The sequence below is a fragment of the Anopheles funestus genome, chromosome 2RL, assembly GCF_943734845.2.
Source record: "Anopheles funestus chromosome 2RL, idAnoFuneDA-416_04, whole genome shotgun sequence".
Taxonomy (NCBI): Eukaryota; Metazoa; Arthropoda; class Insecta; order Diptera; family Culicidae; genus Anopheles; species Anopheles funestus.
In genome coordinates, this window is record NC_064598.1 from 71,486,368 (window position 1) to 71,513,383 (window position 27,016).

Sequence of the window (27,016 nt, forward strand, 5' to 3'; positions counted from 1 at the left end):
ACCCCATTTTCATCATCGTTCAAGCATGTTTTGTTTTTTCTTTGTTGTTCAATATTATAATTTATCCCATCATTTAATGGAGTTTTGTGGTACGCTAGCGTTAAGCGTTTAAATCAAGAAAAAAGCAATCAGAAAAAATGAAAATGTTTTACAGAGAAATCAACCGATTGCAACAGCTGATGATCTAACGCCGGTAACGGCGGTCGTTTGCAGGTGGTTTGTCTTGAAGGAAAGAGTTCCCTGCACACAATGAATCGCACCTATCACTTTTGAACGCTCTTTTGACTTGGTTGTTTATCGTATACACTGGTTACCAATGGGTTATCCAATTGGTTGTAGCTCACATTCCGACAAAATACTAGCAAAGTGTTCCCCACACGCTCCTCTACACGCTTAAAAGTTCGGCACCGAAGCTCCGACATTTCGATGTCCAATTATTAAACTATCACTGCGCTTGCATTCATCCCAATTATTTACATATGAAATAAGAAAGACAAAAAAATGCCAAACGTGTGTACCTTTTTTGGAACGGCCACATCTTTTGCTATATATTTCAACTAGTTCTTCGAAACTTTCTCGCGGCTTCAAATATTACTCGCAAAATACATACTTCAACTGGCTGGTTTTTCGTTACCTCTATTTTGTTATAGAATTTTCATCGACGTTTTCTAATTTTCCAACACTTTTGTTAATTAGCTGAAACAATTTTGCGTTCAATTGTTTTGTTTTTCCATTTTTTTGTTTTGCGCTGCTCACTTTTTCAGTCAGGCAGTCTGTCAGAGCCAGGCTTTACTACTATGTACGAGCTACGATGAAGGGGAATTATTTTCTTAAATTTTGTTACACTTTTACTACGAAATTAGGGCTGAAGAATTTGTCTACCTTCCACCAAAACACACGCACGAGAGATTCTGTTTTTTTTTAATTTTCGTAATGAATTGCACTTGATTCGTTTTTCGTTCGGTTTCCGTTCAGTCGATAAAAGGGTTTCTGCCGGGATTCCGGTCCCTGGCACCGGATGCGGAAGTGTTTTTAAGCACATCACACTCCCGCGTACCGTGTTTCAATAAAAAAAAAAAATATCGTACCATTTTGGAGTCTCTTGTTCGTTTTGCAGTCTAACCGTTGCTGATAAATCGTATTAAATGATAAAGCAGATGTTTCACAAACACAAACAGTACGGGAAACTTAGCCATTATACAATTTCTTTTTATTTTGTGTATGTGCACATTAACTTTTTAATTTCCCCTAAAATACGGCCTGGCCGTTTGTTACGAAAGAAAAATAAACTTTTTAATTTTCTCTAGCATGTACTGTTCAAGTCCAAATAATGTCCTGATTGGGTGATCTTTCGATTAGTTACACCAAGTGTAAAAATACTTAGAAGAATTTTGATTTTTTAACAATCTTGTTTTTTGCACATTCGTTTTGTTTTCGCTTTGCTTTTTATAACATTATCCGAATTAGCAAGTAAATTAAAAATGTTTTTTATGTTTCAAAAATGATTAAACAAGTTTAACAAAAAAGTACTACAAGAGTACACATTTTTAATTGTTTTTGTTGGTCCTTGAAAAACATTTTTCCGCCCTGTATAAAGAAACTGTTTTATTTATTTATTTTATTTTATTCATGCTTATCGTTCCTGCGATGCTCGTTTGTGTGTGAGAGGGATTTCCTTCTTTCAAAGCAAAAACGTTTATTTTGGGATAAAAAATAGCGCTTGGTTGTAATTAAAATGGGTAACAAATTATATTTTAATAATGGTATGGAAAATAAATCGCAATGCGAAAAGCTTTCTGTATCAAGTACCGATGGTTACAGGAATATTCTAATAACGGGTAGCAACTTTTACTTGTTTGTTGTTTTGTTGCTCTCTGTTGACGAAGTTTCCATGTGATGTGGGGTATTATAAATATTTTCTTTTCTTCTTCTCCTTCCTACCTTTCTTGCCACCATCACACAAATGTCGAAGAAGAGAAACATTGATTATACACCATTTTGTTTTTTGTTTTTTGTTTTTATACACTGATTGGTAACTAGAGTAAATATATTCATGTCGCGTTTCGTTCTGTTACTTATCATCCTTATGTCCTTTGTCGTTTTGTTACATATTTTCTGTTCGGTTTCTCTGCTGTTGGTTTCTTTTCCATTTTCTAATTTTTAATTTTTTGCCATTTTAACACTTCCTCAAATTGTAAACCGTCTGAGAGAGAGAGAGAAGAAGACTATAGTGAGAAAGATGAGTTACAGACAAAATGTACAGTATTTTGTTTTTTTTTGTTTTGTTTTGTTGCGTAGTTTTTGATCTGATTTACATTTAACAACTGCTTATTATGAGGTTAATAGTCCAAACGGTATGCTCATATTATTTCATGTCCATCGAATATCGTTTGTAAACAGTCGTTTATTTACTCACCTACTGCCCCCGAATCTGGTTTTGTACGTTGTTCTATTTGTATTTTATTTTCATTTACACGGTACCCGTGAAAGTAAAGTACAATTTTTCGTATTGTACATAATCGAGGGATCGAGGAGAGGCAATGTTTTGTTGTTGAATTATGAGGCGTTCCCTTGTATACCACGTTTGCATGAGCATTTGACGCTTTAGGGCTGTTTAACTAACAAAAAAAATTGAAACATATTGTACCATACCAGACAAGTTTATATAAAGTAATGAAAAAATGTATCATTCAATAAAAAAACGCAATCTAAACGGTTTATTTAATGAATCAAATGATTGTGTGTTACAAAGCCCGGCAGCCATTTACGTACTTGTAATATGATGGAACACTTTGCAAATGTTTCGTTTATAAACGTTTGTGGTTTGTTTTAGCTATTTTGTTTTCTTAATGTTGCTTATTGTTCCGCGTGAGAGAACAGGCAGTGTTATGTTTTTATTTCATTTGTTGAGTTTTACGTTTGTTCTATTTCATTTACGGACATTTATTTATACATTTTTCTCCACCATATTGTTTGTTGTGTTGTACACCGCGTACAACATTGCTCGCTATTATGTATGAAAGGCTTCGGCAAACCGAGAAAACAGGAAGATATTTAGATATTTACTTGATACTGCTATTTTGCGTACTATTATGCGGTAGTGTTACGGTTGAAATAGTAGTACTTTAGAGGGTTTTTTTACGTTTTGTATGACACAAATTCTGCTTCGAAACCACCATTTTACTGTACTGCTATCATAAGCTTACGTATTTGTTTTAGTTTCGTTTTGGTTCATTTTGGTACGCCACTCCTGACTGGGGTTGTATATAGTTTTCTTGTTTGTCTGTTTTAAGTGTATCGAAATCTGCTATCGGGGGTTTCGTTAGTAACAGTTTTTTTTGTTGTTGTTGTTCGGAAGTTTTTGCAAAATATGTCAAGCCATCCATCCATCCCGCATTTTTTGGCATTCGTGGTGTGTTAATTGCCCCCTCCGGGAACAAGCAAAACATCTCGAATATGTAACAATACGCCTGCAAACTAGCTGATAATCATAATGAAGATGTTTCTATTAATTTTGAGGTTCGCTTCTTGAGTAAGTAGAGCCAAATGTTTAATACTATACAAGTAGCATCGCGCTTCAAATGTTAGTAATGCACTTCGTTCATGTACTATGGGTAGTGTTGTTGATATTTATTACAAATCCAGAGATTTGCGGATAGAGTAATAGCTTCATACTGTTCAATTTTGCACGGTGTGGATGCAATTGATTTGTATTTTTACATACCATCGTTGGGCCAACGGGGCACACATTGTTCAATCGTAACACGTTATCAAACGAAACAAAACGATTAATATAAAATGATAAAATACAAATATTCATAAAAAAGTGTGATAAAACAATAAAGAATAAAATAAAGCATTAAATTGTTTTGTTTTTATTATTCAATAATTGATAACAAATCATAATATTCTCCCCACCATTCGGTTTCGTTATTCTTTCCTGTATTTCCAAACTGTTTTTCATAGTTCTCCAACTTCCAGTCCTTTTTGCAGACATTCGAATTAATTTCCCAATACCTTTGTGTATGTGTGGATGTTTTTTGTTGTTTATTTTCATTTTCAGTTTCTTCAAATTTATTTAATTTTTTTACGATAACGTACACAACATTTCCTCGCTTGTAATAATTTATCCCATGGTTTGTTGCTTCGTACAAATTTAACTTTCATTTGTTTGTTTGTTTAACCTTCACAAAACAATGTTTACCTCATTCTTTCCTCCATTTCATAAAACACAAAGAATAAAACTAACCTCAACGTGTAAATCGTATAATTGAATAGCAATAATAATATTAATAATAATTATAATAATGTATTTTATAGAAAATAATAATATTATTAATAATAATAATAATTATGACAATAATAATAATAATAATAATATTACAGCTGTAGTGAAGCTAATAATCGTAATTGTAGTGATCCAGATTGGCTTTCAATCGGTCTCTGTGTACTTTTATTTTCGGTATCGGGTGTCGTTCCAGTTTAAAAAGACATAAAAAAATCAATGAAAGGTGTTGTGGGGAAAACAGTAAGGAATGAAGAAGATAATTAACCAATGCAACAGAATAAAACAACTTTGGATTTCTCGAATTGTGTAACAAAGCCATTCGTACCGGTGTTTCAAAATAATATATATATGTACAGTGTACCGAAGCTACCAATGTAAAACAGGAAATAAACATAAAACAAATTACCGGTGTTTGCGAAATTAAGGATACTATTGTAACGGAACTTGCTTAAATTATCAATACCAGGATGACACAGGATAAAATAACAGAAAATAATATAAAAACGAAACAAAAAGATGCTACCGATCGACACCGAAACGGATTAAAACGAAAAACGGAGAAGTTCATTGAGTGTAACTTTGTGGGGAAGTGTTTTTTTTTGTGTGAGGTTTGTTGATGTAGTTGCCTTATCCTATTATGTTAAGCTTTGCCATTTCCAACCCGAACTATAACGAACAAAAAATAGAGCAATAAAGGAAGAAAAATCCATTTTGTAGATAATAACCATAAAAAAAGTAAAAACTTGTACAACTTTACAGCTCAAAACATATATACACAACGATCACTATATGCGTGTTCATGCAACGATTATAACCTGCAAGACAATTCTGAGTTTGCTCTCTCTTTCATTGTAAATCTCATGCTAACCTATGTACATGGTTTTAAGATGTGTTTAGGTTGCATTGTTACCTTCATCTTCAATAAGCTGTTGTAAGGCTTTCCCCTAACTGCAATACTTTACGCTGTCATAAGCATGTGAAAAGGATGTTAGTTTTCTCTTCCTGATACAACACTGTATCTATGCACAAGGAAAGAGCAGTGTTGCATTTAATGACAAACACTGTAGAGGGTAGGGTTACAACTGTTGGTCGGTAAATGGTTAGCACTTAAGTAATATAAATGTGTGTTCGATTATCATACCGATTCAACAAACAAAACAGAATGACAGCACAGCATTTTGGGGAGTTTACAAAACTTTAAACAGTTGCTAACAAAATAAAGGAAAGAGAAAACAAAACAAACGGACATTTGGGAAATGCCAAAGCAGTCAAGATGGTTTGCCTTTGTTACCGTACGTAATGGGTTACACACCCTTCACACGGACCATGGCGGACAACGTGTGAAAGTTTAAAAACAATAATAAACAATACCTATATGTATATGTATGTAACACCGGTACCAAGAAGGTTCGTGGTATCGAAAAAATAGTAGAAATTATCACAGTACACGAACTTTTGTCTTCTTTCACCGGTCTGTGGTGTGTTGGTAAGTGTTGTATGTATTGTTTTGCTGCTGTTTTGCCCTTTCAAAGCACCACTGTTTTGGTCACCATTTTTGTTTGCCCTTTTTGCAATTTTTCTTTACCAGTCCTTTGCTTTTTGTTTTGATGCGGTTATTACTATTGCTCCGCTTCGTACCATCGAAACCGATTAATTATGGATTGTTGAAGAGAGAGAGAGAGAGGGTGTGTGTGTGGGAGTAAGTTTTTCCATGGTTTGGTTCATTTACGGCGTTACTCATTTTCCTTCATCAAACTCATTTTTTTTTCTTCTTGAGGATATCGGTGTCTCTTTGTTGCTTCCTAATCGTACGCTGAATCGTTTCGTTTGTGTTTGCTACAATATTTTGGTTTCGATTATTATCTGCTATCGCTGCTGGGAGGCATATTTTGTTGGTTTAAACCATTTAGCCACAAAACAGCCGATAGTGTGTTGTTTGCTTGATCAACATTAGCTTACTTTTGTTTTATACATGTGGCGTGGCGTGTTATTGTGTTCTTCCAAGAGTGTAACATTCCGTATTAAGCTTCTTCTTGTTTTGTAATGTTTACTTTGAACTAAAGTTAGAGGTATTTATATTTCCATTCATTATTATTACCACGTTTATACTCTTGTGTTGTGTTGTTACCTTTCATCAACAAATGTTATTATGATCACTTTTTTTCATTTTGTTTCACGCCAATATGTCCATGAAGCGAACGTAGCAACATGTTCCACTACAAAACATTAACCGGGTTTCATCTTTTCACATGACTGTTTCCTTAACTTAACGCTTCTGTGTAACACAATACACGGGTTATTATGTACAGTATGGGTTTTTTTACTCTACAATACGATAGCAATTACTCGTAACTATTCCATCATCGTACTCTCTCACTACCATATAATCCGCCTTTCCCATTCTTTGTTCTACTTTGTATGTTTTTGTTTTTTTTACATGCACATCACATGCATCTCCTGTTTCGTGCGCTGCTGCTCAGCTTTATACACTCACACACACACACACACACGATCGTTCGGTTTATATTTTAATTTTATTTTTGTTTTCAACATCAAATCACAAATCGGTTGTATCATTTGTTGCTTTCGCTCTCCACGGCACAATGCGGCGTAACGTGGATGCGCGTTGATTAGCGCATTTCCGAGTTCCGCCTGCTACTGCTGCATCGGATGAGCCTTTTCAGTACACTTGCAAGGTAAGTTTATGTATTCTTTCTCTTCTTCCTCTAGTGGGTGTGCACACATTTTAACAATCTATCAAATATGCACGTGTGCAGTGTTAGGTCACCGCCTGCGCTGCTGCCCCTCACAATCACAATCTCCGAATGCACGATGTTGGTGGGCGGCTACGAAAATGACGACCTTGTCGTCACTCCACATTCGTTCGCCGCTGTTGTCTTTTCCCAGTGTTTAAAGCATTACATTTGCACATTTACTAGCTTATAGCTAGTTTCGCCCCTGGCTGTTACGGCAGGATCCGGGGTTAGTGTTGCAAATGAAGGAGGTGCTGCTGTCCATAGTCTCTCCCCCCCGGGTCGGGTTTACTTCAATCCGATAGAAGTTTTTGCAGAAGAAGGGATGAATTTCTCGGGTCACCGGCTCGTGTTTCCTCCGAAAAACTCTGCAATTACGTATCGGGCGTGTATTGGATATGATAAAGAAGGAATAAAAAAAAAGATAAACAAATACGCATGATTAATAATCAGGTTTCTCCAGTAGAGTTTGATCTGTTTGATGACACTATTTTAGGGATATATTTTACACATTTTTTATATATATGCTTCATTGTGTACAATGTTGGACGAATGATGAAGCCCGCAGAATGAGTATGGGGGTTGGATGAAAAACGCTATTTTTTTTTTATTTCTGACAAGTATACTTCAAAATGCGTAAATTGATACAAAAAGCAATACTTAACAGAACTAAATAGCAGAGAAGAATACATGAGCTGAACTGAATACAACAAAATTGGTACAATGGATCGTTACGGATCAGCTTCCCAAGATGTGCGAAATGGCGATGAGACGTGCCACAAAAGCGTCCTATTGTGTCCGTATAAAGTTTAGTTGTGGTGCTCGTTGAAAAGGTGCTGCGAAGTATTCCGACATAGTTCCGGCAAAGTTGCGTAGGAACTAACATTTCAAACATTAAAAAACAAATAAAAATGATGACAAGCTATATTGATGTTCATCGTTGAACATATCTAATAGTGTATATGTTCCTGCAAACAAGAAATAACAGTGCTCGTGATCTGTGAATCACTAGCAAAATCACTGTGGTTATCCTAAATACCCCCTTTCAGGTGCATTGGCTACGCGGTGTTTAAAGGCAAAATTCATGTGACACACTCTTCACTGCTTACCACCACCGAACATGGTGAATTGGGATTTGCATCCTCCGTTGGTACAATTTTATCACTAACAGACGCGATCATTCTAACTACTGACGCATCCGCAACCGACTCTTCCGGATTCAGTAAGGATCCATCGATGGATGCTGACGTTTTATCTGCGCTAGGGGTGCTTTTTAGGCATTTGGGCACTTTTGATTTTGAGTAGGCGCAAGTCGCGAACGAAGAAGCATCACACACCCGGAGAAGAAATAGATAAAAGCATATGATTAACGTGGAACAAAATCCAAACGCCACAGCTGTACAAAAAAAATGGATGTGCATGTGAGGGAGGAGATCGGTTACGAAATGCTTCCCTCCATAAATCTCCATAAATCGGCTTTACTTTACTGCCCTTCAGTTTAAGGCACACTGGGTACGATAACACTAACCTTTCTGGGTGAGATGAAAATTGAACAGCATCGATGGATCTAGGCCAGTGGAAGAGTTACCGCTGTGAAGCATCGGTCCGGACGTTCCGGCATCCGACAAGGATGTTCGTGTGCTTCCTCCACCCAGATTACTACCACCACCGATACCACTCAGCATTACCGATGATGTGTTGGAGATTGAGGCGCAACCACCGTTGCTACTGCCCACGGTGGAGACGACATTGAGACCACCATTACTACCAACACCGTTACCCTCGCTACAGCTTTGCAGCGGCATTCCACCAAGTGGCGACAGTCCCATCGGGCTGTGCGTTGGTGGACGTTGCGCCCGCCCACTAACAATGGCGCGCAGCTCCTGCCGTACCAGTTCCGAATGGTTTAGGCTTTGGCCGTTCGAATTTGTACCATTGCTAAGTCCCAGACCATTGCCACCGTGTCCGTTTCCGACGCTGCCGCCACCAATACTATTGCCACCACCGATAATACCACCGTTGAGACCTGCGAATAAAATGTGGCGTTATTATGCGACGGGTGGTGTCTGGTTCCCTTTTGTGCCCTACGAACATGACCGGGACGGGAATGGGTAAAAGGCACGTTCAAACATATACAACGGATGTGTGGCACTATTGTGCACACACCGGAAACAAAGAAGGAGTATGATTCGCTGCTTTGTTTCCACACATACACGGTTATGAAGGTACAGAGAGATGATTGAAACGGCACATCCATGACAGGAATACGTACACGTAGAGGTGGTGGTGTTAAACCGACGGTGCAACTTATATACATTAACAAGAAGAAAACAAAATCGTATTAATGAAAGGTAGAGTAGTTGGTGGTTGTAACTGTGGTATTAATGACATTATGAGGCGAACCTATAAAAGTACTGGGCAATATGTACAGCTTCTTAATATACTTTTCAATTATTTAGAATAAACATTGATCTTATGCCAACGTTACTCTTGTGCCACCCATTTTTCCTTTCTATATTGCCTTGACTTGGGTTCCTTAAACCACTTGACTTAAAACCACTTAGGAGTTTGCTTTGTGATGACCCAGGAACAAACACAAAAAGTCTATTAAATTGTTATAAATTCGGCTCAAACTTATTTTTACCTTGAACTACTCTATGGGAACATACTTAGTTTTCCATACTTATTAGATCACATCTTACGTACTATTCTTTTTCCATTAATTACATACCGTCAGCCCCGAAATTCCAATTAGTCACAAAGTACAACAACATACACATACAACTTATAATTAGCACCCAACCCAAGTGGAAAAGGACAAAAGGTACGACGCCGAATTTGGAATTGCAATACAGCGCGTGAAGGAAGAAAGAGAGAAGCAACAACCAAAAAAACACATACCAAACACAAACAGTTGACAGCGAGATATGTAGACGATAGTATTTTTTTCCGATAACGACAAAAAAGACACAATTTCCCATTTCTGTATGAATGAAATGTGACGAAGCGAGTTTGTTTTCGAAATCCCCACTTATCATGTAACCAATTGAAGGATGAGCACATGTGAATGATGATGAAACAACATACAACAGAGAGCAAGAACATTATGAACAGAACAACACACATACACAACAGAGTATGAAAGGATGATGAGCACGGAGCAATAAAAGGATGTATGACGCGTATTAATCACATCCACGCATAGCAAACACGCATTCGCACCACGACGCACATTTCATGTCTCGTTCAGGCATCAAACGCAAGACAATTGTCAGTCGATGCTTATTGGAAAAATCAACTTCAGAAGCTCTAGAAATTTGGACTGATTTTTTTGGGGAGCGCTAGTAAACGAGTTCGTTATGTTGAAACAAAAGTAACACGGGTGCAACAAGATGGGTGAATTTTTCTTTTCGTACGTGCAACAGTACCGTAGCGAGTGCGTGTTCCCGTCGTAGTGGAAAACTCACAATTATGATTGCGTATGATCCATGACTAGGCGCATTTAGTGCTTCGTAGTTGCGTAAGAGCAGAGCGTTTGTATGACATTATGATGTGGATGTGTGCGTGAACATGGTTGGTGCTTTAGGGGGAGGGGTGAGGAGTATTGGATACGTTGCGTCTCTTACCAGTTTGACTGCGATTGAAGAAATCGCCTGGTGAGGTCGCCGTGTGCTGCTGCATTGCTGCTGCATTGCCGAACATCATACCATAACCGGTGCCATCCGGACCAGGCCCATGTCCACCGTACGCGGAACGGGGCGATCCTGCGAAAACAGCTATCCTTTAGCATGGTTCTTGTTCTTATAAACCAGTACCGCTCACTAGCTGGTCTATTTTGATTTTCCTTGCTAGATCAACCTGTACTTCATTTCTATCGAAACACTCGCTCGTTGCGCTTCACATACCCTTTGAATTGATACTACTATTTAGGCAAAGGAGAGTACGAATTCCAACTAACCATCTGTTATTGATTGACCATCCAATCAACGATATTCAGATAGGGATATTAGATAGCTTCAGAAGAAGAAAAACAAAACCTTTCGAACTAGAAAGCGAAGCAATCTACAAAACAAAACCCCCAAATAACTAACCTGGCAAGTGTTGAGTTGATTGCGGAGGCACACTGCCTTGCCGCTGGAGCCTCATCTGCTGGTTGGCATAGACGGGATTGGCAAAGTTTGGTGGGGATACGCCAACTGGCGAGGGGCTCGGTGGACCTGGAAACCCGCCACCGTCCACCATTGAGCCACCGAACGCATTTTGCTGTCGCGGCGTACCAGGACTGTTCAGCGTACTTCGCTGTCTTTGAGGTGGGCCGACAAACTGTCGATTCGGTGCAGGATTAAATCCGCCAACAGACTACAAAAAGAGGAGAAGAGATTATTATTGACTCTCCCAACATTATGTGTCACTTTCTGCGTCACTCAATCTTACCGAAAGCTGAGCATTCAGCATAGGATTTTGCTGCTGAATAGATAGCCTTGCGTTTGCGTTCTGTTGCCACTGTTGTTGCTGCTGTTGTTGCTGCTGTTGTTGTTGCTGCTGCTGCTGCTGCTGCTGCTGCGGTGATTGTCCGGGAACGACCACATTCGGCTGGTTGACCGTTTGACCCCCAACTCCGCTACCGTACGGTGGTTGGCGCGGTGATAGTTGTTGATTTACATTACCACCCGCATTACCAAAACCGGACACCATCTGTTGTAACTGAGGAGATAGACGATGGCCTGGATTGTTGTTGAACGGATTGCCTTGGAATCCTACAATAGAAACGTTCGAAGCCATTAGGGTCAGATCCACACAATCTAGTATAGATGTCTTCTTTCTAAATTCTACTGTATTGATTTATTTCTCTTTAAGTTCCTGCTATATGTACCTGCTTGTTGCGGACTAAGTTGCGTCCTTTGACTTGGACTCAGCTGTTGCTGCATCAGGCTTGGGGAAAATCCGGGACTAAGCTGCGAATCCGGCACATTATTCGCACGTGTCAGTGTAACGTTAGGAGCTAGAATAAAGAACGCAGGATTATACATGACTTAAATCGAAAATAGGATGCTTAACAATAGAAATTGACTTACGACCAAGGTCTGAGTTGGCGGTCGGGTTCACCGTAACAACCATCTGCTGTTTCTGCTGCTGCTGTAGCAATCGCGTTCGCTGTTGCTCCTGCAACATACGGTCTCGGTTTTGATGCTGCAGCTTTTGCATCGCAAGCAAGTTCGGCGGTACCACGGGACTGTTGTTACCAAGCTGACCCTGTGGTATTCGCATCCGCTGCGTGTACACTGGAGGAGGTGTGAAGTTCTGGTTTGGCCCCGCTTGTGACGATTGCTGTTGCAAACTGCTACCAGGATTCAAACCTGGACCACCCGTACCACCGCTACCCGTACCGCCAGGACCTCCGCTACCGGAACCGACACCGGGTCCACTGCCGGTTGGGCCACCAGGACCCATACCGGGACCACCGCTGCCGCCACCCGAAACAGCACCGTTGTTCCCTCCGCCACCCATTGCAAGCATTGGATAGGCAGGTGGACTACCGCTGAACTGTGGCTGGGGCTGTGGTTGCAATGGCGAGCTAACGTTTTCGTACTGCATTAACGATTTTTGAATTGCATTTATTGCCAACTTTTCGTGTATATCTGGTTGGCTCGACTGTGACGACGGTACAACCGAGGATGTAGACGATTCGATTGGACTTAAGCCTAGAAACCGGAATACCAACGTGCCATTAGTATATGATATGGGATCGCAGCTAATCGTCTATTACGACCAGCAACTTACCTAAGATACTGTTGAGTTCACTTTCGGCAAAGTCGCCCTCCGGTGCAATCTCAATCACGTGATTAAGTATGTCGTTGAGCTCCGGATCCCACTCAGAAACGAGTTGCGTCGATGTGGCGGATGTCGATGTTGCAAACGTACCGCTCCCAGCCGAACCAATACCGGAGTCCTGGATTGCGGGTGAGAAATTTTGCTGCCGCTGGGCGGCTAGCATTTGCTGCTGTTGCTGCATCATCGATGCCTGCTGCTGCGTGTGGTGCTGTTGTTGCGGATGCTGCGAATGATGTTGTTGCTGCTGTTGCAGGTGCTGTGGGTGCGTTTGGGGGTGTTGATGATGGTGCTGCTGCTGCTGATGGTTGAGGTAGATATCGGAGGATGTTGGAGGTTGCTGCGATTGAGAAGGCATAGCTGATTTGCGCATTTGCTGCTGCTGCTGTTGCTGCAGGCGCATTTGGTTCAGCTGTTGTACTTGTTTTAAATTATTGTTGCTAGTGGTTAGATTGTTATTATTCAGTGTCTGATTCGGCGCCGTTGAACTCGACACGTTCGCAAGTTGACGAGCCAGCCCCGAGTTTGGTATGTCCGGGATGATGCGGTTGAACGGCATTGCGGTTTGCATTGGCATTGGTGCTTTGGCCGGATTGGCCAGCAATGAGGCAAGCATCTTATTGCGCTCCCGCAACTTCGACGGCCTGTTATCCGTTCGCTTTACCGCGGCGCCTTCGTCCGGCTCGGTCGAAGGTCGCTTGCGATCATTACTTTGTACCCGTAACATCTGGATAAGTTCTTCGTTGTTCAATGGCGGCGGATTATGCTCCTTCGGCTCATCCTAGGAAGAAGGAAAAACGGAACAATTGACAGTGTTATTTGTGGCCGTAACATTTGCGGGTTATGTTTGAATATATTTATACATAGATTGCTCTGTGAAATCCTTAGTGACTCATACATTAATTTGAAGAGAACTAATATTCCCATGTGCTTATATGCTACAGAAATGTGTTTTAGATACACAGTAATAACAGTGTTCTGGACAAAACTTTGTAAAACATAATGCGAACAAACGAAATCTTTTACCGTTTGAAGGATTACAAATATACATTTCATTTTCCACAGTGTTTGTGTGTGTGAGAGGCAACATATGCGCCTGATACATGTGTTCAGTTCTGTTTGATTTGCAGATCGATACCCAGACAACACTTACTTTAACCTTTTGCAGCTGCTTAAGAAGTTCGCTCGGACCTTGTCGGTTGCGGGCGTCACTTTCGTCGTCGTCACTTTTGTCGTTGAGCAGCTGGAATATTATGGTTGAGTGTGGAGAAGGTTCAACATGAGTATCATGTTTATCGTTTGCACAATTCTATCTAAACCATCGTGCCAATTCAATTATTAGGGGTGTGTTAGAACGGTCAGCAGCAAACAATAATGGAAAATCATAGGAACGTTATTAACCAAAGCTGAATAAGTACTTATGGTCAAATACGCGAACGAACTATATTAATAAACAGGCAGTTAGTAGGTGGGAATGTTATACATATTGGTGGAAAACGTAACGCACCAAATCTATACAAAAACGTGTGTACAATCAAAAGTGGGTGGAAAAATTCAACATCATAAGATAGGCTCGTTCACATTCAGTTTTAATTAGAGACTAATAAACCGTTGTATGTGATGGTTAATTTTTTGAAAACATCAGTAACCGTGCTCAAGTGAAAGTAATTGAGGTAAACAAAGCATATATCACATAATAAGCATCATTTGTGCAAGGTTCATTAAAATCACAATGGCAATCTACAAAAAAAGGAACGTAACGAACTAGGAAAGTAAATGCTGATAGAACAGAGTAGTATCCGTACCTGTAATAGCATATTATTGCTACTGGCTTTATTATTCTCATTTCCCGCGCGGGTTGTTAATCCCAGCCCACTCACACCACCACCACCATTATTACTACCCTGCGCTGGGGTTCTAACTGACTGAGGTATACGTTGTGAAAGAGATGCGGTATTTATTTTATTGCCATTACTATCCTTATCTTCTTCGGAATTTAGCAAACCCTACAGAATGAAACCACAAATTATACAAAATATAGAGAAAAGAGGAAGAGAAGAAGAGAAACGTACAATAAGAGGATCGAATGGAATATGAAAAGATGAGAGGAACAAGAAGGCGAGCGTATGAGGGTGATCAATAGATAGTTTTGGTTGTAAATGCCAACAGAGGAACAACAATTCTTGGACACGTGGTGCAATTTCTGTTACAAGGGATACAATATGAAGGTTCAAAAGAATTTTGCAAATGTAATTGACCGAATGCTGAGGGAGCTGTTTCAATTTCTATTTGTAACCATTTTATATCATTACAAACATATTTCAACATAACACAAAAGGTACATTAATACCACTAGTTCACTACTCCAGTTAGAAAAGATAATAGAATATATAAAAACGTTCAAGAGAATACAGTAAAACTGATTTAACAAGTATGGCGTTGTGAACTGTATATAATAAAAGGTTGAGAACACGATAAAATAAACAAAAAAAAGAAGGAAACCATACGTACATTTAATGTAACTACAGAAATGCCAGTGCTACAAACTGATGCCTTTGTAGAATTTAATAGTAATGGCAAAAACAATAAGATACACTGGAATGGGCCACTTTACAATCACGTTGGAGCTCCATTACGTAATACTTTTTGATAAACTGTTCATACCCATGCAAAAAATGATAGGATTATTCAATGAATCGAATGGTGATTGTAAAAAAATCCCCTTAAAGAGTACCCAATTAGAAAGTGTGAACATGTTTCGTTACGATATGCAGATGATGGCAAAACTTAGTTAAAAAAGTTAAAGATAAAGTTAATAGTATTATGTTATTTACTACCATGGATTATATTTGCTATTACCTAACACCGAAGGTTAAAACCATATGCAATACCCAACAGCTACATACTAGCAGCAAAATTGTTTTACTTTCTTTTATGATTAGTACACCTACCTTTAAAATTCGATTCGGATTCCGATGGTCATGGTCCATATCCAAACCGGATGAGGATGAGGCATTTGAGTGAGGTCGTTTGGTTGTAAGCAGATTCCGTAATCGCTCGGAATCGTGCGTATTCGATGGTGGCTGCGTTTGTTGTTGCTGAAGATGCTGCTGTAGATGCTGCTGGTGATGTTGCTGTGGGTGCTGCGGCTGTCGTTGAACCATCTGTTGCGATGGCATCGTAGACGGATGCTGCTGCATTGGCGACATGTGCGGGTGATGGTGTTGCTGTTGTTGCGACTGCATATCCTGCAGCTTATCCTTACTGTCGTCGAACGGAAACTGAAACGCGTTCGTACCGAACGGTGTCCCAGTGTTGTTGTTATTGGTATTACTATTATTGTTGTTGTTATTGTTCAAAGATAAGCTGGGATTGATGAGGCCCCCGCCACTACTGCTGCCTCCCGCTGCACCATTGTTGTTTGAAGGTGAAGGCATCCCGCCCATCGTACTGCCTGAGTAGTACGGCGTCATCGGCGACGCACACATTGGTGCGGCCGCTGGACTGTACGCACTGACGGACGGAGGTCGAGGGGTGCTGACCGGAGTAACGCTGGTGCGGGAGTCGGGTCGCGAGTCCCACCCAACACCAACCGACTCCATGTCGAACGTGGAATGTGGAAATTCGAGCTCAAAGTCCGTGTTAAAGAAGTTACTATTGTCGGAGGATGGAGCGCATAGCAGCGAAGATGAGTTGGGATTACTGCGCGGTGATACAATCGAGCTTAACGAGGCGGCCGGACCCATGCCGGTATTGCCACCTGCAACCATGCCACCGCTGGCACCCAGCCCGGAACCTCCCGATCCCGGTGTGCCTCCTCCAGGACCACCCATGCCACCGGACACACTCATATTTCCTCCGGTCATGCCACCTACAGTCGATCCTCCACCGCCGAGCATACTCGAGGTGCTTGAACTGCTGCCACCGGTACCGGTACTACTCCCATTAAGCACGCTCGACATTAGCGGTCCACCCATATTACTAACTCCCTGTGTGATTTGGGCCATGTGACGAGCTACGACGTCGTTGGCACCGTTTAGGCCGCCTCCTGTCACCGAGCTGCTCGTGCTTGGCATTAGCAGCCCCATGGTTGAGGATGAGGTAGGATTACTGCTACTGCCGTTGCCGTTGTTATTGTTAATGTTGCTGCCGCTCATTGCCGCACTAAGGCCACCACTGCTGCCACTTCCTCCCATCACCATTCCTCCACCGCTACCGCCATCTGACGAGAGCATGGCGACTTCATTTTCCGTCAGCACGGTACAGATGGCCATTATGAAGTCTGATTCGTTTGGTTTTGTGCTACGGAACAGTTTCGATTGGGTCTTCACGTGCACGTATACATCTGGTCCCCCAAGACGCAAACGGTAGGTCAGTTCGTGGGGGGTTCCGTTGGACGAGCGCACATTGCTGAGATGCTCGTTCAATCGTGGCCGATCCTGATAGTGGCATATGTCGTAGATTGACCGAATAGTTTCTTTGGTAAGATTTCCTGCAAACTGTTTCCTTAGCGTCGATGAGTTATAATCTAAAACAAGGAAAATCATAATTATTAGTCTTAGCATCTTAACGAAATGCGCATAAGGCAACCAAGTGAATCAAAACATACTTATAATGTTACCACTAGTATCCAGCTTTAACGTTAGCTGTTCGTCCAGCGTTTGTGGCATGGTGGTAGTTTCTATGGTTGCCTGTTCGTCCTCGGGTAGTGTAATTAGACAAAGCACCGAAGACGATTCCTCCGTATCATCCTTCACAGGAGCAGAGATGATGAGCAGATCCTTGTACTTTTCCAAGCGCTGCTGCTTCTGCTCGATCGTTTCGTTTGCTCCTTCTGGCGCCCTCAGTAACCAACGAATTTTAGTACGTATGGTACGCTTTGGCGTCTGATAGAACATCTGCAAATGGGGAATAGAGCACGATTAGTGCAACATACTATCGTAGACACTTTGCCCGTTATAACTACTTACTTCATTTTGATCCCAGTTTAGCTCAAACGAATTCTTATTTAAAATAGGACTCAGCTTTGAATGATCACCAGTATGCAGGTACGAATATATAGACTGTCCGTGGAGCTCCGTGCGCGAGTAATGCAGTACGTCGCGGACGTTCTCCGTGGCACATTCGATCACACCCTCCGAGTTGATCTCCAGTAGGGCCCAGCCGACGTTCGAGATGTAATGTTGCACTGCCTCGAAGTAGGCTGACTTTTCCGGCGAGTGGCCGTTTACCGACGGTTCCGGTAGTGGCGGTTCAGTGGATGACACTTCTCCCTGTTGCACCGGGTGCAGTTTGCAGGAAGCAGAACAATCCGGCGAGCATTTGGAACACCGCGAACCAGTTAGATTCGGGTTTCCTTGCTCTAGCATAGAACGAAACTGTAAATAAATGATTGTTTAATTAAACATTTTAATTTCTTTATTACTTTGCGCAGGTATGAAGAGTGAAAACGCTGGTCTTGGGCACCTAATTTATTCCCTAACAATTATGGAGCGTGTAAACAAGTACTAGAGCGAGTTAAACTCTACTTCACACTGGTCAGAAATAAAATCTAAGAAAACAAAATGCGATTGGTAGTAAAATCAAGACTTTTGTGCTAAAAATAGATCCGTTCCAATCAGTGGCTTATCCGTGTTAAGTGATGTCTGGCGCCACAACATGCATTCAAACTGCTTCTTTTTTGCTGAACGCTTTTCTCAGCCTGCAATAATAGCCTGCTGCGTAATGATAATAGGATTCACTGGACTTATGTATGAAAAGAAAGGCTGATGTAATCGACAATGTTGATATAACTAATCAATTTATAAATATTACATAAAACACAAATTGCTCAATGAGATTTGTGTGTCCTTTAATAGGCACCAGAGTTTTCAATAATATAGACTAGAAACATTAAACATTCTTCAAAAATATTTCAACATGAACATGCATTACGATGTTGTAGGCCTCTGGAGGTCTTAACTGATCTACACAACAACTTACCGTTCGTACAACTTCACTTAGTATCGCCGCTTTGTCTGGTTTGCAAGCGGTCATATCCCGCTTAATCTGCAGAAACTCGCCAAGTTGTTCAATGTACTCATTTTCTAGCTCTCGGCGACGTTTCTCGTTGTTGCACTTGTTGATCTGTGACTGTGGCTGCTAATGAGGAGAAGCAGAGCGGTAGAGACAGAAAGGGAGAGAAAGCAGAGCAAAACAAAATGGTGAATTGATAGAAGCTAAACAAATAACAAACGATCGTCAGTACCGATCCTCTGAATGGTCGACCGTCTTACCTTCGCGTCTGGTTTGCGGCGAATCTTTTTCGATGCAGTAGGCGGACAGGCCACGGATGGTACGACGACATTCATTATTTTTGACTGACTCTGCAGTTGTGATGCTGGAGCTGCTCCCGGTGTAGCTGTCGCGGCTGCTGTTTGCGGCACGTTGATTTGGTTCTGCAACTGTGTCGATGGCTGCTGGGCACTGGAGGAATGTTGTTGTATCGGCAGTGTTGAGGCTGACAGTCCACCCAGTCCACCCAAACTTTGGCCACCGGTTTGCGATGTGGAGTAGAACGATGCTTGAGACGATTGCGTTGACTGCGACAATTGTGTATGCACAAGCCACTGGTCCGGCAGTGGTAGTTCACATGGGCCAAGCCTGACGTTACGAAAGAAAAAGCAGAGAACAGAAAAAAGCAGATAGTTAAAGCGCCTTCGGTTTGATTCTAAGCATTTGAAGTTGACGTTTGAAGTGCTGTATGAAAATGTTTCATGTATGCGAGACACACGCGGTGGTTCGCGTTTTCCGGCACCCAGCGCCCATCCTGCAAACAGCAGCTATCGGAGAGTCGGAACTCGCTACGTAGGTAGTACTCGTATCTCTGTATAATCGTTACTTGCGCAATCAGCAGTTATCAGCAGGCGAAGACCCACAACCACCTTCCACAGAGTGGAAGGTGTTTAAGATTATGGGTTTCTGTGAGCGTGTTACAGTGTCGTGTAAATTAGATGATTTCTTTGTCAAACAACACATCAACACTAGTGCACCTTTGTGAATCGTTCGGCCAATCCAATTGGCACGACACGCGTTTCTAGTAAAGGATGAATGGTCTATTTTGTGGGTTCCCGTGTTATCTTTAGTAGATTGAAACGGGCTACAAATTTACCACAGCGTTCATCACTTTTATCGGTTGACTTGGTACCGCGAATCATTACACCGAACACCTGGAAGATTGTGAACGGTCTTGGGAACACAACACCTGCGACGGAATGTTACAGTTGCAAAAAAAAAGAAACGATACTTCCTCCATCTCACGAAACATAACATGCCTAGAGTGGCAAAAGTATCCGGAAACCACCAACCGATCACGTTTGTTTACGCTAAATGGTTCTAAATTCATCCCCAAAAATGCGGATCCAATATTGTCTCTACCGATGGCAGTCAGCAGTTTTAAAAAACGCAACAAACCTATAGCTCGCTGGAACTGTCGTAACACTCGCAGCCCTACACTGACGATTCATCTCTTATTCGTTTTTATTTTTCACTATATTTTGGGAAGTGAAAAATCTTCTAGGGATATGTAGAACACCCCTCCACGAACAAAAACGGCACTTTGTTGGAACACACAAAATTGAATCAATTCATCACTACATAAACAACCGACAACACTCCACTGTGGACGGAGGAAAAAGCGGATCTCTTGCTGACTGGCGAAGAAACGCTAGTGGACACAGGTCCACCCACGGCAAACAACTGAGCTCGTGGACCGTGCGGTTTATTCGATTTATTTATTACACCCTAAGGTATGTTATCAGTTTACGGGCGGTTCAAGTTTCTTTCCTTCCGTTCCTCAAACAAGACTTTCGTCTTTCGTCACTTGTTTCATCCGCTCCCGGTAGTAGAGAGAGGTAATTTTGCCCATACCCGGTTGCCGGTGAAGGTTCTTCCTTTCATTGCGGTGCACGATGATACAAGCTCTATTTCAGGCATAAGGTAAAGGCATCATGGACTGTGTGGCAAATTCGGATAGAAATGAATTATTGTTTAACCAGACTAATCACGTTTTTGGCTGCGTGAGCTAGAATCGGTTTTTTCGAAGGGAAGCAAAGCACTATTTCAATACATTAAACCATTGAAACGTGCATTAAATTAGAAGCGAAGTGCTAAACGGCTAACCGTTTAATATGTAAGACTTTTTGATTAGCTCTTTTAATACATGTTGGAGAGCTTTTTTGGTTAACTTTGAGGAAAAAAAAAATTGTGATGTAACTTTGTGCGAAACTCATTTAAAATATTAGTAGCTGACTTAATGAGCGCTTAAATCTATTTAAGACCCCTTATCGTCTATGTAAGCAAAAGCCTGGTGAGCAACTAGGCGAGTCACTATTGTTCTACGGCCGTGCGTTTATAATTCCTCCTTCACGACTTTGATGTTCACCACCTTGTTGGGTGTGCTCTTTGTTTAAATGAAGTAAAGCACAACATTGATGGGGTTGTAATGTACACAATTATTCTTGTATGACATCATAAAACCGATTGTCCGAATGGGAGAGGGTGCACAGCCTCCCGAATTGCGATGCTTCACAATGGGCTCGAATTAATGCAGCACAGCGTTGAGGGCACAACAAAGCATCTGCATTACAAGCGAAATTCTCCAAACATGGAGTTTGGTCGTTTCGTCAAGGGAACCAACTACGATGCTAGCAATGGATTGAAGGAAGCTAGTCATTATGGAGCACATAACCTTGCTAAGTTGACTAGTGTATGAATCACACGTGGAATTCCATTGAATCCAAAGTCAACACACATCTCGAGGATGGACAATTTAAGGAAGTATGTTTCCGATTTTCAATTGATGCGATAATTTTAAAGCGAGCATATAAATTAAAAAAATGCGTGATTGAGATAAGTGACATAACAAAAGCTTTTTAATATCTTCGAAATACATTTGAAATATTTCAAAGGATAAACCAATTTACCAATAACGATTTAATTAAACATATAAAAGGTTCAGAGATTTCGTTTTTGTTTTTAAAACATCAATAAACTTCAATTCTACAGGAGATTTGTTATAAAATCATTGATCAAACTCACCATCTAACCATTTTAGGTGAAATTACTGGAAACTGTACGACTCCTGTGGCTATTTCTTGCATTTAGTTTCAACACTCACTACTTCTACACACACGACGCATCACACAAAGAAAACTGAGACAAACTATGTAATCCTCTCAATTCCACCACCAAATCGTTACTGCGTATGCCACCACCTAAGCTGCTCATAGTCATTATAAAGGAGTATTCCTGCTCCTTCGTGTTGCGTCTAGTGCAGTATGCTGATGACGGAACATTACTCATAATGGTGAAATTCGGAAGTAAATACCTTTTTCGATTGGTGCTAACGATCACGAACAGCAACGATCACTCGATTTGCTTTGAGATCACCAAGAGCAGCAATGAAATTTGAATGAAAGTGAAAGAGAAGAAGAGTTTAGGAACTTTTCCGCTCAAATGTGAACAATTTTCCAATTTAAAAACTGACTCAAAGAAACAGTTTATTACATAGCCAAAAAGTGGTTGTAGTGAAAAAATGAAATCCCCCGCACAAATTAAACGCTACCAATCCACGCGAAAAGAAGTGGGTCAAGTTCAGCGACGAATTCCAACTCCATTGCAGATACAAATGGCAGTTTGCTGGTACAAAAGGCATTCGCTTACGTCATTATGTTGTTGGGCCTTTCATTCACTAGGCACCAACACAACAGTAATGCACATTGTTCCGTGTGTGTGTGTGTGTGTGCTGTAGGAGCTATTACATATTTCCATAACCGTTTAGCAGGTGTATTAAAGTGAGAACTGCATCAACCCTCATGAAACGTCTGGGTTGTCTTTTAAGGGTGTAAGGTTAAATTTCCTCAAATGTTTCTAAATTAACCGTATTGTTCCTAATTTCGATGTGGAAATTATTTTATATTATATTTATCACTGCACCAGGGGGAAACTATAAACTTATGCGCTTGACAAATAATAAATAAATAGAAACAAATAAAAAAATCGCTGTTCTCTTTGTGATACCACTAGGTCACTTCGGCAGAGCGCTAGATAGCGTGCTATTTGTGTCGGCGATTCTACTACACATCGATTGTTTACTTTGCGCTTGTAAATGTATACAACGCTCTACTACTTTGTGTTTCACGGCATTTAAATTGCAACAACTTTGGTTGGGGGTTGATTTTTTTAAATTGTTATTTCTTTATAAAGACACATCAACAAATGATTAATCAAAAGGAAGAATATCCGAATAAAACCACCGATGATCATCATCACGAACAACGACGTCATCGTCGATCGGTAGAGGACGGGTAAGAAGTGGATGATATCTTCTGCTTAGCTGTCACAGGCAGTGGTGGTCAATTGATCCCATGAAATACACTCTACCGTTTGGGACCGATCAAGACACAATCTACCGTGCGTAACAACATCCCCGTGCGTCTTTTCTCTGTTGCTATCATGGGCGCCACCCATTCGTTTGCAACCCCCTCTTTGTCGGATCTCTTTCACCGGTCGCTGTCTCTCTCTCTAAGTGCTTGCTGTAAGCACTTTCCTTCTCTCGGCTGTGCGTTTGTTGGTTTACTACCGCCCGAGAGGTGTTCTTCTTAGGGGATGCAACAAAATCGGTGTCAGTGGGTCACAGTCAAATCGTGTGACCGTCGACGTCGCCGCCACCGTGTGCCAAGTTTACTTGGGTCCAAAAACGGACAAGCACTGCAACTGTGTTTGTGAGTTGGTATACTAAGTGCTGGTGAACGTTAGGGATGACTACTCAACAATGTGCTACTGTGTGCATGAAGGAATGAAAAAGCACAACCACTAACAAACGTTGATGCAGTGACGATTGTATCGTACGGTTATTGCATGAATTTGCAGATCACTTCGTGACGCATGTAATACGTCTCAGAAGGTTCAGATATATACATGGTTTTGTTAAAGGTTTAACTACTAATTATTAATAATCAATCATTTCCCAAAGTGTAGGGTTCAAAAAATAAAATCAACAACCATTTTCCACACACAATAGATCGTGGTTTTCCATCCAGGGGAACTTTTCTCCATTTTCTCCACCAGCAGACATTTACTCGGCGGTAAAGCTTTCGGTCGACAAACATAATACCAGCCCAAAACATCGATTAAATTGCTGGTACAGTGTATGGCGTGTGGAAATACAAAGCGTGTGGCTGGGTTTGTTATGCAAATTCGGTGACGATGGCAACCTACAAAGCGGAAGCTACTGGCTTTCCTTTGCGGACGTGAAGCCAATGGAAAGTGGTTGGAAGGAAGGCTTTATTTTCACACAGCACGTATAGGGAAAAACGGAGTACCCAATTATGATGAGGATTGGTGTACATGTGTGAGTGAGATTGGAGAATAGAGAGGAAGGATGAGGGAGGGTGTGAATGTGTCATGAAGAATTTTATTCGAAGCCACTTTGTTCGCTCCTGCCAATAATGGAGAATATGTATAAAACTGTTAAATGCTAGTACTTGATTATTTCCTTCTGATTCATTTGTAGAACTTCTTTCGTCGTAACCGTAACTGATGCCACTCAACATTTCAAACACAAAATTAGATTTTTTAAAATAAATTTTCCACCATAATACGGCAAAAGCCATAATAATCAAAATTTGTTCAAGTCTTAAGTACAATTTTCGCTGTCCGACACCGTAGCTATTCTAGTCGTGCTTCGAATCACATTGAATGAGCAAATATTATTTTATTTAATAAATTAAATATAGCCAAAATTATTTCATTATTTCAACAAATACGACTTAGCTCACTATTGTTTTTTTATTGTAAATGACTGCTATAAAAAGATATAGTATTTTTTTTTCATTATATTATTTTTTTGTTATTTGTTTATACCCTTACACAATTATAGCGATCTGTGTAGTCAGAATATAATTTGCTTATTAACGTCTAACTATGCTTATTATAACATACTTTGTTTATAATTAATTTAACATAATATAATTTGTAATATATAATTATATTGTTATAATATAATTGTAGTATAATTTTCTTATTAACGTCTAAAAATTGTAACACCCATTCAATGCCCTAATAGCTCGTAGAACTTATTCCTAAATTTATCATCCTTTAGTAAAATAAGTTGCTAAAATTAATTGACATAAAACTAACAGAAATGTATGCATTTTTCTACTCAAATATAACAGACGGTAACGATTGCCAGACTAAAAAAAAATTAAACGACTAAACACCAGTAATCAAAACAATCCATTAATGCGTAAGCAACTGACTGGAATTTTTTGAGTTACCCACGAAAATAGTTCCACAAACCGTGAACATTTGTTGAATTGCCCTAGCGATTTGGCCGAGTGTCATAAATCTAAGGGGGGATGAAAAAAAACGCGAAGTTATTCATCCAGATTCTGGTGGCGAAACACTTAAATGAATAATGCGTCTCCATCAGCTGCTTGATGAGATTGCCCAAATGATGTACAATAAAATGTAAGCATGAAGTTGTAATTGAATCGATCATAAATTTTGGAGCTCTTGAAACACTGAGCTAAAATACCATTTGGTGAGAAAAAAAAATCAACGACAGCAAAACCATCTCGTGCTTCCCAGGCAAACGTTCAACAGAAAGGGAAATAGAGTTACAGCGTCCGTTGTCAAGTGGTTTATGGACAAAATACGACTTTAAATGAAAACTTACAAAGCACACCGGATCCATTATTACCTCACCGTTTTGTGGGGAGGTACTAACGCAACAAAATGTTGTCCGGTTGAGTTACTCACGAAATAGATGTGGGGATCTATAGTGTTTCTTGCTGAGAGGCTATCAACGCTCATATATACAACAACACCACCTGAAGGAACTAAGATCAAGCGGATGTCGTAATCGTGACGATGAGGATGAGACGTTGTGCTTTTCAGCTGGAAAGTGACACAAAAAAAGCCGCAAACCGAATCGACCAAGTTAAGTTTTTATATCACATCGTGCCGGTTTATATCATCGTGCTTGCGTAACACACCCGGAATTTGAAAGTTTTCATCACGGAAATGACGATGACAAACACAGGCACGGTAAGGAAAAGAGTTTGTAAAACACAAGCAAAAGCCACACAAATTCTGCAACTGTTTTCGCGTAAAATGGTGGTAAACAACAACGTAGGTTTATTGTAAATTTAAATTTAAAAGCTTCTTGCACCGGAAAACTCACTACCCTTTTTAAAGCAGGAGTTGTGAAGCTTTCTGGTGGAATAAAAAAAACCAAAATAAAAAAAAATAGAAGAAGAAAGCCTATTCGTTTAAAATGTTGTGGTGGCCCCAAGAAGGGAAAGTGCTGGTATGCCGAACTCATTTCGACTGCCCATATCTACGGGCATGTCCAATGGAAGGGCTATTATAAGGATGATGGTAAACATGTACGTCAGATGCCTTCGTAACTAGCTCATTGCCATTGTTACGGCGTCAAGATCATCCATCCCCAAGCGTAATGCCACCCATACAACTACAGCTAGTCGACATTACCGTGCGCCATTGGAAATGCGCAGTCGCGTGCAGATACACAAATATGTCGATTTGCACACCATGTCCACTGTGTCTTCACATCTACAAAAAACTCGTTGTACGAAACGTCTCTCTCTCTCTCTGTTTTCTCTCGATTTGTTGCAATAAACCGTGATTCCCAACGCGTTGCGGAACCAAAATTTTGTGTCGACGCAAAATCAACCCTCCATTTGATATTTTTATCCCCCCCCCCCCCCTTCAAACCCCCTCCTCCACCTGTGTTTCTCCTGCTACACCGTCGATGATCGTTTTCATTCGCCACTCATCGACGAACCCTGTTTTAGAGGCCATTCGCGTTACCGTTTTGTCACACGATCGTGCGTCCTTTTCCGCTTTCGTTTTCCATTCCGTGCACTTTCTCCTTCCGCCTGTTGCGCGTGGAGAAAACATGCGTCCGCGCCCCCGGTGGGAGTTGCAGGGCACCCGCGTCTAAATGGATGCTTCACATAATGCGACAGACAGACGAGATCGGGGCCTCTTATAAATAGGATTGTTTTCTCGGTTGACTGAAACGGAAAGTGAAACGTGATCATTACGTCGCCCAATTGCTCGCATCAGAACGAGAGCGTGT

The 27,016-nt window shown here is 40.8% G+C and overlaps 1 protein-coding gene across 4 annotated transcripts; it reads right to left on the bottom strand.

Annotated features, from left to right (window-relative positions):
• Positions 1-3,859: 3,859 nt before the first annotated feature.
• LOC125761616 (neurogenic protein mastermind) lies at positions 3,860-21,675 on the bottom strand. 4 transcript variants are annotated; one of them, XM_049422918.1, is made up of 16 exons: positions 20,323-21,675; positions 19,146-19,512; positions 18,853-19,008; positions 17,841-18,248; positions 17,480-17,768; positions 15,822-17,398; positions 14,676-14,876; positions 14,024-14,113; positions 12,823-13,651; positions 12,117-12,743; positions 11,915-12,043; positions 11,476-11,798; positions 11,133-11,400; positions 10,668-10,817; positions 8,570-9,067; positions 3,860-7,409 (listed from the first exon to the last, which is right to left on the bottom strand). In XM_049422918.1, exons 1-16 carry the CDS (start codon positions 20,373-20,375, stop codon positions 7,381-7,383), a joined length of 5,994 nt encoding a protein of 1,997 aa, XP_049278875.1. In that variant the 5' UTR covers positions 20,376-21,675; the 3' UTR covers positions 3,860-7,380. The 4 variants fall into 4 exon arrangements, with proteins under 4 accessions (XP_049278875.1, XP_049278876.1, XP_049278873.1 ...); XM_049422919.1 differs by having other exon boundaries at positions 10,668-10,805; positions 20,323-21,674; XM_049422916.1 differs by having other exon boundaries at positions 18,853-19,011; positions 20,323-21,673.
• Between the last annotated feature and the right edge of the window lie 5,341 nt (positions 21,676-27,016).